The following is a 14341-nucleotide window of genomic DNA, read 5'->3' on the forward strand; positions in this document are numbered from 1 at the left end:
TTTTTGCTCTGAACCTGATCTCAGACCCCACTTTTTGGGGAAGAAGAGCAGAGTATGGCTACTCAGAGACCATATTGTGGCTCTTCAAGGCACCGTGTGTCTCCTGCAGAGCACACAGTGTACTGTTGACAGTACGTCAGCCTTTGCCAATATTTATTTCTTCAACAGTAATTTAAACAATTAATGCTTCAGTGATTAATCTGAAATAGGGAGCTTTAAGCCAAGTTTAGTGGCATCGAGTCTGAATTTGAACAAGAAGGAGGGAAGAAGGGTGTATTTTGAACGAAGTTGCTCATAGGCTGGAAGGCCAAGCCAGAGAGAAGCCAAATGAGCGTACCAGGATTTTTGTAATGTTAGGAGAGGACCAAGCCCTGATGCTGATGTCTCTTGTTCCACAGAAATAATGCAGCCGAGCAGCCGTGCTCAGCAGGTGGTGATCTCGCTGCTGAGCTGCCTCCTCACAAGGTGCAGACCGTATGCTATGTCTGCCTGTGCTAATAACCGGGAGAGATACAGCATCAGCTTTCAGACCGGCGCCCTCAGTGGCTCAGGGAAATGACTTGTAAAAATCATGCTATTAAACTAAATAGAAAATTACAGTAATATTCCCTGAAGAGAGTTTGCTTCTTCCCTGAAAATCACTAAATCAGCTTTGCCAGATGTGATAAGTACCTTGGGCTTTTAGAAAGGCAAATAAAAATGCAAACCGCTGAACAGCAAATGTCAGCTCTTGAACTGCAGCCGACTGTGAGCAGCACCAAGTGTTTTCGGAGGGTGTGTGGTGGATCCAGTGTGACGCTGTGGTGTTGCCAGAGTTTCCTTGCCTGCATGCCCCACGGGCACACACCCAACCAATTCATGTCAAGTAACAAAGCAGATACTACTGATACACACAACCTGCCTTCAGGAACTAAGTCAGAAAAGATGAAGGAACTGCTCTTAATGGAAATCTCTGATTGCCAAATGGCCCTTCTCATAGTTACTGAGAGAAAACTTCCTGTTTAAATTGGGAAGCGAGAAATCATTTCCCAGCTCCTCCCCTTGTCTCCCTGCCAGCAAAGTGCATAGCTGGCACAGCACGTGGGGCTAATGCAGTCAGAAAAGGAAGCCTCTCTGGGACCTTGTGTGAGATTGCTGCCAGCATACTATTTTCCCTATTTGTATTTCAAATGGCAAGATTTCAGTGAGTGCAGAGACTGAGAAGTGATTCTGGGGCGGAAACCCTCTATTTCTTCTAAGCTCCCTCTCATATGCTGTGCTGGTAACATCGGACACATCGCTCCAACCCATGAGCTTTCAGATTCTCCTACTGTAAAATTGGAATAATAACATCAAGCTCCTTTGTAACCTACTTTGACAAGTATGGATGAATAGGAGCTGCTTTCTTTTTTCTTTTGGCGAGGAAGATACCCCTAGCACTTGCCTCCCCTGAGGTTAACCAGTAACCGGCCTGGCCCCAGCTGGGACTGGCACTACCAACTCCTGCAAAGCCTGGGCAGAGAGGGGCGGAGGGAGAGGGGACTTCTCTTGGCGTTTTAAGAGTCGGGCAAATGCACTCACATCTCTGTGGCCTCAGTGCAGAACAGGGCTTTTCCCTCTGCTTCTTTCCCCCTGCTCCATTTCTTCTCCTCAGACCGCTGGTAATTGCTCTTCAAAACTGTGGCTGTAAATGTTCAGAGGTGGCTAGTGATTTCAGGTAACTAAGTTTCTGAGTGCCCAACTTGAGGCCTTGAAGGAGACTGAATTTCCCCTGGGAAACAGTGAACATATCAGTCCTCTTGGAGACTATCTTTGCTATCTGTTAACAAGCCAAGGCAAGAAGTATTCTCAAAAATGGATGATTTTAAATGTCCATTGCACAACATGATTGCACACTGCTTATTTTTTCACACACACTGAATGAACATGGAATGACCTGTGCATTTGAAGCTGGTTTCATTTCCTGTTTGCCTGTAATGTTTTGAAAATTTTGATGGATTTTGGAAACCTTTATCCAGACATTTGATATTAATGAATGCATGTAGAATTCCTTTCAGGTTGCCAGGTGTGGTCAAAAAACAAAAAGTTTTTGCATTAATGACATGCAATTGTTTATTTTTACAACAACAAGATTTTCAGGAGAAAACAAAACACTTTCTCAGTAGAAATAATTAAAACCATGAAAATGACTGCATTTCCTGTGTGACTGACATATTCCATGCAGAAGTAAATGTTTCCCAGCAACAAAAAATACATTTTAGCAGTTACATTTTTCTTAGCAATATACATCCCTTTTGTTGTAGGAATGGGCAAAGAGAATTGCAGCTTACACATTTATAACAATTCATCACACGAGGACATAGAAGAAACCTTTTTCCAGTGAGCAGTGATCAAAAGGACTTCCATTTTTTGGCACCTTGTTTTGCAGTTCCTAATAGCTGCCTGATTTCAGACAGCAGATAACATTACTAATTCACCGATCCAAGCCCAGACCTTGCAATGGGGCTATGGTCAGAGTGCACTTACCTCTGCAAGGAACCAAAGAAAAAAATAAGGACCATGTGCTCACTGTTCCTCCCCAACTAGCTCTCTGAAATGCTTCTTCTCTGAGTTCAGGCTTGTGTATTCACCTCTACCAGTGAAATAGCTGGCTGAAATTTCTCTGATCACATAAAGCAGTATATTAGCTAATAATAAAGATATTTGAAATATGGCTCTGATGCACCTCTTATTGTTTTGTACTGGTCTTTCTCCGCTGATTCCAGAAAGTTGTATCAAAGGCAAGCAAGAGAAAAATCAAGCCCATAATAATTTCAATTTGAGGAGAGAAACTGTTTTGCCATTTTTCGCCAAGATTAATTGGATAAAAAATTTGGACAGGATAAAATTTGATTAGGCATTTTTACTAAACTTTTTGACATTCAGTTGTCACTGGCTCCTGCTTCTATTTCAAATGGGCAACTTTCTTTTAAATGTATGGAACTGCTGTTTCTATGGTTTATTTTAAAAAAAGATAAATGTAAAATATCTGAAGCAAATAGGAAAGAACAATGTGTGTTGTGAAACCACAGCATGTTATTCAGTAATGATGATATGCGGCACTTCAGGTTGCCCCAAAACTAGATAACATTTCCTTTGACTTGATAGAAAGGCTACACTGCCATGCAAGTAAAAATATGAAATAAACTTCAGTTTTTATTTCCTTTTCTCACCTCAATTCTTTGTGTATTTTACTTTCCAACCTCCCCATTCTGAACTTTTTTTTGATTTTAAGTTTTTGCCAAAATATAACTCTTAAAGTTACTGACTCTGGCCACATTCTACTTTTAAAGAGTACTTTTAAAGAGGGTGCTAACAGAAGAGCAGCAGGAAAAAGTGGTTTTGCAGCAAGTCAGTAGGTGTTTTTCAGGCACTGGAGGGAACTGTGAAGTGTGATGATCTCTGGATTGTGTCTATTATTTGTTCTATTGAAAGAAGTCAAGAACTTTTCTAAAAGACTTTTTACAGTCAGAAAAAAAATACATGGGTATAACTCACTGCATCTCGAAAAGCCAAACACAAAGATCATTACTTAGTAAGTAAACCACAGGACTCAGAATGAAGAAACTTGTGTTCTCAGCTGTGACATGAATTCACTATGTGACATCAGACTGTTTTATATTTATTTGCTTAGTATTATGCATTTATTTATGTATTTAGAGTTATTTGTTTGTAAAATGAAAAAAATGACATAACCTAGATATTGGCTTTATGAAATTTATCTAACATTTTTAAAAGCATCTTTGCATAGGTGACTCCAGAATTAAAATTAATTAACTGCTTAACAGTAATAACAATTATCTTCTCTATATTCACGGTTTCTGAAGGATGGATTACTTCATTTTCTTGAGATACTTCTCTCTGTCTTTTTAATCTATTTTTTATTTCTCTGCAATTGGAATTTTGGCACATTTTCCCTGTTGTGTGTGGGTGTTAATGCGTCAGCACTGATGGGAAAGGCTACTTATGCTTTTTGAGACTGCTACTTGTTTTCTGGAATAGAAGGTATGTTTTTCTTTGCTTTGTTGCTCTGTTTCTTTCTTTTCTCTCCTTGACTTTTTCTTTCTTTCTTCCTCCCACCTTTCCTCCCATTGTCCTGTGCTGGCTATCTTATGAACCTTGCTTGCAAACAGCGAACTATTAGTTTTGAGAGCAAAGATCAGCAATCACAGGTGCAGGAAACAACTTCAGCTGATATGTCAAGCATATACCCTCCATAATTTTGCTGCAAAAGCTTATTTCCATATTTTAGAAGAAACAAATTATGTGAGTTTTATTATCTTCTTTCCATCCATGAGTCACAAAATCTACAGGGAATTAAGAGAACCTTCTTTATTCTACCTTTTATAAAAATGGCCTAAGAAAACTAATTCAGAAAGCTTTTCAGCTCTTGATACATTCCTATTGGGTTAACACTAACTTTCCTGTCTCTCCACAGTCCCAAATTTGAGTTATTCAATTGCTGGAAATGCAGACATATACAAATCAGGACTGGAGAATTTAGAAGAGATTCTGGCCCCAGCCTCACAGATTCTCTAGGCAGATTATTCAGCAATCTAATATGAATACTTTATCTTATTTTTCCAGCCTAATCGTGTTTCTAATTATAAACTGTTTAGTCAGTTTTGAAAGCAAGGAATTGAGAAAATATCAGAAAAGGTGATTTCTTGCCAGCTGCACTTGAATATAACAAACAGGGGAATCTCATGATACTGTTGCACTCATACTACTGGCTTGTCTCCTGACTGTCTCCTTTTTATTGGCTTATGAGGAAAATAATAGAAGATAATTCAAAATGAGTGAAGCACATTCCCTGCTTTTCCTCCTTATCTCTTTTCATGTCTGGTCCACTGGATTTTTTTATTTTTTTTGCTTGTTTGCTTGTTTATTTCTGCTAGAAATAAGGAGGAAGATACAGGGTGCTGTAACCAGGACTCTGTGGGCTACCAGTCAGCATGTCCCAGTTGCTCTGTTCCATGAGATCGCTTTATGATCACCCTGGCTGTAGTATTCAGCACAAACTGTTTTGCTTTTCCTCCCTCTGATTGCTTTTATTGACTAGGACTGGCCTTTTTCCAGTTCCTTCCCATTCCAGGGTGCCAGTTAACACCAACAATATCGATGCCTCAGCTTTTCAGCCACAACTGTGAAAACAGATTCTCCCAACTGCTGAGCTGTGGCTTTTCACTATCAGCTGGCTACTGATGACTCCACAAAAAACAAAACAAAACAAAAAAACCCCCACAACATATCAATTCCATGCCAAGCAGCAGATCTCAAGATAAAATATTTCACATTTCTGCTTACTTTATACATTTTTCCCCAAGACTTGATGTAGAGAAATGTTTATCATTCAGATTTGGGGTGGAGTGCAATTTAGGGAGCAAGTCAAAGCTCGCTGGTACCTCCACAATAACTGTCGCTCAGTATGGCGAGCATGCACTACTCACTGGGCAGTCCAAACTCAGGTTGCCCACAGAGTCCTCTGCCCTTTCAGCACCAAAGAACTCTAATGAAGGTCCTGTCTGCCCAGGATGGCTCACATCATGCTCATGATAGCCTTCTTGCCTATATCATGATACTGCCATGGCAGCTGGTACATGTATGAAAGGATCGGCTGGGCGGTGTGCCTGACCCACCTGTGTTTCAGCTAAATCATACTTGGGCCTGATCAAAAGACTTGTTGTGTGCTTGAGGTTTACCATGTCCTGGAGCAAGTCCAAAGCCTGACTGCATGCAGCGCTGCAACTAGTCAGCATGCATGTAATGTGAGTTGGAGTTTGGGTAAGGGTGTGGACCACTGCTTGACATGCTATGCTGGCACCCTTTAAGAGCCCAGAGGACTTCTGCACACCCACAACATTTAGCCAGGTTAACCCCTTACCCACTGCATCAACCAATCTTTCTAATTAAATAACACAATGTCCTCTAGAAATGATGAGGCATTAGCAAAAGGAATATTCAGAAGCAAAACAGCCAGAACAATGAGGTTTTCCTTTATTTTTGACTGGCCTTTAGGGTTTGTACTGTGTACTGGCTGCTTTACCATTCATGAAAGGTAAGTATCTCATGAGGTTACCACAGGAGGCAAAGTTCAGCAACTGCATATTGCAGCTGGCATATCTATCATGAAATAAGAGTAGAGCTAGGAAGAAAAATGGGGTATGTTGACATAATTTTCAGGAGAAAATTAGCCTGCTGGATTTCTGGGTAAACATGTAGGTAAACATTTCTGTATCAGTCTAGGCTCTGGTTTCTGAGGGGAATGTTGACAGCACTCAACTTCAGGTATAAAGGCAGTTGAAATAAATCCCACTATTTGTCTAAAACTTTTTTTTTTTTACTGTAAAAAAAATGGGATGGAATTCACTGGTGTATTTACTTGGCATTTATCACTTAAAATCTGTTCAAAATGAGATTTCAAAACTTGATGAAAAGCAACCTTATCTTTTTATTACTACTCCTGGAAGTAGAATATTTCTTGTTCAGGGGAAGGAAGCAGTTCCTAAGAGGTTTTTAATTTCTCCCATATATATAGGTGCCAGCAGCTATACATAACTAGTATATTTAGCTGGAGGACTATATTTAGACAGAAGGTTATGAATGAAAAGGGGCACAGTCACACTGCATCTCTCACTTCTGGTCAAAATTAAATAATATCATCTAACTGATGAATCTGATTCAGTTCACAGCTGAAGAAGGACTCTCTACAAATGTGACAGGAACGGAAACATCTGCCCAGGCTGTCTTCATAAAGATTTACAGAATCTATTTGGGTGGAACTGGGGGAGTGAGGAGGACAAAGAGAAGCTGTAGAAGTTCTTCACAATTGTGGGAAGGGGTAATATCCATCATCCCTTTTTGCTTTTAGTTCTACCTATGCAGTGTTGTAAGCTGGATAATTTAACATAGCAGTCTCTATTACTAGTAAAGCAGCATCCCATCAGTTGGATAGTAAAAACTAATATTAAAACAAAATTAAGTAGTCAGTTCTTGTATATCCAGTTGCCCAGGGATGGGATATCCCTTCTTTCTGTGAGACCTCACTGAGGAACCCAAAAGCCTCTCATCAGTTCTTTGTGAAGCTGAACCTGCTGTTAAACTGAGTCTCTTTTCCTATTGACTCCTCAGCAGCCAGTGGGAATCACTGACTCGTGAGGTTCAGCAAAGGGTCTGCCCTCTCCAGATACTAGCTCTGTGCAGGAGAAGCAAATCACCGAGCTCCCTTCGAAGACAAATGTCTGGGAGGAGTACTTAGCTCCCCAACAAGATGACACAGGAACCAAGAAAGTTCTCTGACTTCTCCAGGACCATTACATATAAAGACATTTAGGAGCTGGGAACAAGTGTGCAGACATAGAATTAACTGAAACAATATGAGTTTCCAGAGAGCTCCCATATAAGCAGAGCTGTGAGCTATGTGAGGTGTGGGCGATTAGAGAAGGTTGGTTACGGCAGAGGAATCTTGTCACAGTTGAGCTCAATCTTTGAAAAGATTTCCTCTCCTTCCCCAGTAGAAACAGCCTCTCATTTTTTTCCCAAACATCAGAACAATTTCTTTAAAAGCTGACATTATTTGTTTGCATGTATCACATGAGAAAACAGCATTTCTCTGGAAATGCCAAGGAATTGGTAACAGCCCTGATAGTGTCCCATACTGTCTGACAGGTAGACATTTTACATGAAAAATATATTACACATGAGTGAAGAGTCAGTCTGACTCCCTTAACTCCCTGCCAAAAGTACTGCCAAAAACAAATTCCCTGCTGGAATCTCTACTCATGTGGTGTCCCAAGTGCTCCAGCTCCTGAAGCTGACAGTGATGTACCTGTCAGATGGGGCAGTTACAGTGCCTTTTGTCAAATTTTCCTGTCAAGCAAACACTGATAAAGGGTGTGTCTTGTCTGCCCTAATTTAGGAAAAAAATGCTTAGGAATTCTCCTTTCTGGAAATACTGCAGAAGCTACCAGCTTTCCACCTCTGCCTTCCCTCCCACACTATCTGCAGACATTAATGTATTCAAACAAAAACAGCTGAGACGAAACAGCAAGTAATGAAAGGAGGAAAGAGAACAAACAAGAAGCCTGCAGCAATGCCAGATGATACAACACTGATTCCCACTGGGGATAACTTGGACAACGTGCCTCACTGAGGTCAGTGGGTCTATGCAGAGTGCTCAGCTCTTCCCTTGCTGCAACTGGGACTGTGCAAGCCAGTCTGTGTCAGCGGCTCATCTCTGCTCGCCGCAGCCCTTCCCTCCTGCCTTGTCCACCCTCTGCCTGCTGCTTCTCCTGAAGCTGGTAGGGACTGCGTGACTCCTGGCAGCTCTCAAAAATCAAGCCCTATTTGACTCAATACAGCTGAAACTCTCAGTTTTCCCACAAATAATTGTCATGGGAGAGGGTGGATTGCCTTTTTATTTGCTTGTAAAATAGCACATGCATCTATGGCATGAAAAAATATATTGTCACAACTCCTACCTTTCCCGACCACACAGGATGGACATCGCTCTTTTCTCCTCTCTGCTATTTCTCACCACAACTTGCTCACAATTTAAAAGAATGAAGTGATACCGTGTCTGCATCTGAACTTCAGCTGATACAGCGTACACTCTAAATCCTCCCCTTCCATGTTCCTTTTCTGTTAAAAACTATGTGTATGAACATGAGAAAGAGAGACAGAGAGAGAGAGAGATCCTTTAAACTAATGGGTAAAGAATGTGCACTGAGCTCTGTGTGAATGTCTGATGCCTCCAACTATTTGTTAAAAGGCAAAGCAATACTTCCGACAGATGGCCCTCCCCTTGCCTGCAATAGGCTCCCAAGAAGAGCAACAGCCTGTGTCACTGGAAAGGGCAAAGCCTGCTGAAATAGCAGCAAAGTTGTTCACAAACCGCTTTGCAGTTTGCACTCGGTTTCAGCCAGCTTCACTAACTTGTTGCCATGAGGAAAATAATCCGTGCGCCCCTCGCCAGCCGGGGAAGGGCTGCTGCCCGGTGAAGTGCTCTGTGCCCAAGGTGCAACGGGGGCACTGGGGCGGCGATGGCACCTGGGCAGAGCAGGGAGGACCTCAGCCAGCAGCGCCAGTCAATGAGAGCAGGGGAGGATGAGGATGACAGCGGAGGCAGCCGCCGTGCCAGCAGCAGCAGCAGCAGCAACCTTCACAAGCTTTCCTCTCCGCCAGGTAAAGTGGCGGGACCTGAACGCTGCCTGTCAGTGAGTGTAGCTGCCGCTGGGGTTCAAAGAAAAATAGCGTGGCAAAGCTAAGGGAGTCTCAGTGCGCGTTGGCTCAATTTCTAAAAGTGCAAGAGGGGGAAAATGTGAATAAAGAAGGAAATACCAGGTTTGCTGTGAATGAAGGTGTATGTGATACTTTTCCCAAAAGGCCTCGGTCCTACTGTTCATGCATGTGTTGTCTATTGTGTAAATCTTTTTTCTTTATGAAGATTAGTCACCTGAAAAATCAGACAACCCACTGCCATCTAAGATGAAATTGCTGCTCCAACCCTTGCATGCTTTGGATCAGTTCAGCCCTTTAAACTGAAATTCAGGGAGGCCACAGAGTTCAAAGAGCAGCATTGCACCTGCTCATGCAGGGGGAAATTGGGGGGGGGTACTTCCTCCTGTTTTTTTTCCCCTAGCAATTCATAAAGAAACAGGGCTTCTGTGTTTACATGCTGAAAAATCAACTGTAGAATTTCTTTTGAAAAAGATTTTTGAGTGCTGAAGCCAAATTTCATAGCTCTTCACCTTTGCTGCTCTTCACACAGCTGTTTTTCTGAGTTACAGCATGTTTTTGCATCTTGAGTCTCTTTTACTGATGATAAGATCAAGGGCAAATGACCTACAATTGTGACATTTCTCACCCAGAAGACAGCTGTGCCCAAACAGAAAAGCACTTTTGTAAGCCAGAAATGACTATGCCCTGAGCGAGTTTTGTTCACTTAAAAATGAATGAACTGACTAACCCATGCGTATTCGGATACCACTGGCACAAATGCTTTGTTGGAGTATAATAGCGATCAGTCCAGCAACATCTACTGGTAGCTGGAAGCAGAGGAAGCAGAGGTTAATCAAAACAGAAAGCAAGTCAGTGTACAGATGTGTTTAGCATTACCTTACGATATGAGGGGAGCAATCCAGATTGTTACAGGACGGTGTTATCAAAGGGAAGCAAAGAAGTTAAAATAAACAGCAAAGTTACTGAAGCACAGGGGCTACAGTTAGAAGAGTAAATGCAAATTATATAGCTGGCCTTACCCTCAGAAATTAAAGCAGTAAACCAAGTAATTTCTAATTACCTACTTAGGAATTAAAGAACTTGTTGATTCCTGCTGGGAAAAACAAAGCCCGGAATCTCATTTAATGTAATGAAAGGCCAAGCTGCCTGTTTACATAGGGAAAATACATGGGAGAGCACTAAGAGAGATGGACTAGCTGGGTCTGTCCAGGACCTACATTGCCCTGTCTTTCCATCAGTTCCAGGATGCTTTTATTCATGAAATTTGAATATTACTCGCACAACACATTCATCTGGTTTACAGTGTACAAAGTACACAGTTCCCACTATTTAGTTCCCACTATCACAGAAATTTAGATGTGTGAAAATGTGTGATGCATGAGCTTCCTTGTGCCTTTTTTTTTAGTTCAATTTACAGCCTTTCACACTTGGGTGGGAGGAGTCAAATTTAACAGTCAAGACACCACCTGGCCCTGACACCAGTTTGGGGTAAACTTAATATTTTCTGAGATTTTCTAGCTCTGCTTGCAACATAATTTTGTTCCAATCCAGCAATTTGTTTCATCCCCTAGGATCTTTTGGGATAAGTATTTTAGACTCCAGGCCAAACTTTTAGATAGATAAAGTTAGTTCAGATGTATCCTAGCAAATAAAAAATGCACCTGTTGATCATCTAGATCTAGAGAAACCTTGCACATTAGAATATATCAACAAGACAGATCACTAACGTTTATCTCTCTGCACCACACAACTGGAATACACAGAAAAGATGATTATGACAGCATGGCAAAGGCCATAATGGTGTGAAAATGGGATAATCACCTTTCATACAAGAAACAAAACCATGATTTAATTATGCAGCCATATCCAACACAAACCATTACATATTTATCCTATGAAACCACATGACCCACTTGCTATACATGCTTGCATTCCAAACATCTAAGTAGATCAAAGAACCCTCAAGAATTAAAAAACGTATATTTGATCTTCCTGGAAAACACTTTCCCTCCCTCCCAGATTGTGAAATTTCTCACTCCAAATTACATCTAAGGCAACAAAAGAAGGCACCATGTTGGGAGGCACCATGTTCATTTCCCTCCTATTAAAATAGACTGTATTTGCACAGGTCATATAAAGTGATACCCCCCCCACCCCCGCCCCACTAGAGTTTTCTGTTTACACAGTGAATGTTCTCTTGGGAGAAAGGGAGAGTGGGGTGGAAATGCTTTCTGCACTGAAGAAACCTCCGTACCTGGGCTAACATGATGTCTGAGCCTGCCACGCTGAGTGAAAAAGGGCTCCGAGGCACGTTTCACCATAACTCCTGCACATGAAAGGAGGGAAAAGTGCTCTTTCCCAGCTCAGACTCCCTGTAAACCTTCCCTGGCAAAGATCATTTATCTATAATGCTCATAAAATACATGCAGAGGCAAATATTTTGCCTTTGGAAGGATTGTATTTTCCCAAAATATGTGCTTGAAAATAAGTAGAAAGGGGCACACCCTGACTAAGATCTTTGCTTCCAACATCCAGTCTCATAAGCAGAACACGATGCTATACTATGACTGCAGTCGGTCTGCTTTTCAGGCACAAAGCATAAACATTTCCAGCAAATGTTCTTAAAGATAAGTTTGTTTGCCAAGTAGTGCTGCTTTTGACCTGAGTAACAGTTGTGAGAAACCATTTTGTTTACGTGGGGAAACTAATGAATAGACTTTCCAATCACTTGTCACATACCAGCTATTACACCCATTAACCGTGGTGTTTATTGCAGGCAAAAGGAGAAATTTTTCTGGAAGCCATCATTAAAATATTTTTTTCCCTTGGGCTGCATACTGCCATGTATTTTTCAGACATCTAATAAAAATAAGAGGAACATACATTTTAAGAAGCTTTTTTTAAAAAAGGAATGCCTAAGAACTGTCAGAAATATCATTAAAAATGACACTTAAAAGGATTGTGAGTACAACTACTGCAACGTGTTTTATCTTGAAATGTTAAAGCAAAACACATGCTGAAGTCAAAGGGAATTTTGTCTGGAGAAAGACCATGACGGAAAACTGAGCAGAGGTTTCAGGGTTTAAGTTACTAGGCAATTCTGGACAGGCAAGTCTCAGGTATAGTGAATGAGATCACTCCCAGTTATGATAAAACCTCATAGTGGTATAAGGACGAAAACTATATGGCCTTGGGTGCCTCACTAGCAACTTCCCAGGTTTCCAAGCTGTGTCCCCAGCTTGTACAGTCTCTCCATTTAAAAATAAATTATCGCTACCGTAGCACTGATCTGAGGACCACAGGCTGAGGAGAGGACAGTCTAGGTCATAAAGAACAGTGCTGATGATAGACTCTTTTAAGATATTTGACTTGTCACTGTATTTTTGACTAAGAAACTAGAACCATACAAAACTGACATGTCGCACATTAAAAGAATTAAAACCCATATAGGATACAGATCTCGCAGGGTAAACAGGAAACACACCCTCATGCTGCTGATTTTCTGCTGGAGATCCTTAAATGCAAGTTTTGTCCCTCTGTTAATTGAGATATTTATCAATTGCTTGGGAGAAGATAATCATGGATAATAATATTTGCAGGTGATAAAGGTGATGGGTGAGCAATAAATGATATATGTCACTGGTTGAATGAAATATGGATGGCTTGGTCTGCTGACTACAAGTGAATATGATGGCTGGGGTTCCTCTTGGCTAACTTTAGACATCTGCATCTGAGCAAACCATGCATATTCCTTTTATAGTAAATGGAGAGAAATAAGCATCTGACCTGTTTTAAACATCTAGGAGTGCCTATTTTTCGCAAGTGATTACAGAAGAAATCTAGACATGTTATAGATCTCTTATGGTTAGGTAAGTTGAACCCGTCCTTCCTATATATCTTAATACAGAGAAATACTGACTAATTTGCATTTCTAACTAGGATACAAGAATGCAGGCCTTATTTAAAGGAAAGGCAGTGTCTTGGAAAGAACCCAGTCAGAAAAGAAACTGGTTGTCCTGAAGGATAACCATCTGCGGATGAGCTCCTGTACACTGCTATGAGAATCCATAGATGAGTATGCAGGCAAATCTGCACCAGAAGTGGGACAAATAAGGAAACTTTGTATTTGACACTGTGCAACCACTGCAGGAATACTGGGTCCAGTTCACAATTTATTAGAGAAACTGATAGTCTGGGGAGAGTTCAGAGAACAGGGCTCTGGCTAGTTAAGAGACTGATAAACTTGTAAAGACTCATAAACCAAGGAGACATCTGTGGGATGACTCGATGACAGGCAGTTATTTTGTACTTATGACCAAAGATAAGTGCAGGAAAATGGAGAATGGGGTCTGATGACTGGAAGTTCAAGCTGCAGAAATTAAGTCTAGAAATACTTTAAAGATATTTTACAGTGAAAACAATTAACCACTGGAACAACTTACTAGTTAATGACATTGGTCTTCATTCACTAGCAATTTTTAAATCAAAACTGAATATTTTAAATGGCCTAATTGAATAAAAAGTCATGTACATGTGTCCAAAGTGTTGTATAGTGTTGTTCAGAAGCATCAAACTAAATGATGACAATGGTCTCTCTTGGCTTCGTAATACATAAATCAAAGCAAAATTTTAGGTTAAAACTATATAGTTCAGTAAAATGAAATACAAGGATATCCAAGCAAGCACAAGTATCAGCCGTGAGCAGTGGCGTGGTTTATTCTGGACAGAGCATTGGAATAAAACTAACTATATGCTTCTGATATCGAGCTCATTCATTAAGCACAACATTGTGTTATATCGGACCTGATTTGCAGCCAGGACTCATTGGAAGGATATATTTTCCAGATCTAGTAATAGATAGCAAGCAGGCAAACCAAAAAGGCAAAAAGGGAGAGGGACAAAGTAGTTTCTGCAATGATAAAATGCATATTGAGTGCATGTATTGGAGAATGGAGCAAGGGTAACTCAAAGCAGCTTAACTGAAGTCAATAGTACTTCCACCAAAGGTCTGGCTCACAGTGGAACTTTGTACTAAATCCAATTCAAAATAAGTGAAATGGTCTTAGATATTGCACACATAAAA

The 14341-nt window shown here is 40.8% G+C and overlaps 1 protein-coding gene across 1 annotated transcript in view; it reads left to right on the forward strand.

Annotated features, from left to right (window-relative positions):
• The first annotated feature begins 8973 nt into the window (after nucleotides 1-8973).
• Nucleotides 8974-14341, forward strand: part of SLC2A12 (solute carrier family 2 member 12) — a 35400-nt gene continuing 30032 nt past the window's right edge. Inside the window, exon 1 of the mRNA XM_013958955.2 lies at nucleotides 8974-9201. Within this exon, the coding sequence (XP_013814409.2) occupies nucleotides 9060-9201 (142 nt within the window). The 5' untranslated portion in view covers nucleotides 8974-9059. The remainder of the gene's footprint in view (nucleotides 9202-14341) is intronic.

This window comes from Apteryx mantelli, chromosome 3 (genome assembly GCF_036417845.1).
Source record: "Apteryx mantelli isolate bAptMan1 chromosome 3, bAptMan1.hap1, whole genome shotgun sequence".
Classification (NCBI taxonomy): Eukaryota; Metazoa; Chordata; class Aves; order Apterygiformes; family Apterygidae; genus Apteryx; species Apteryx mantelli.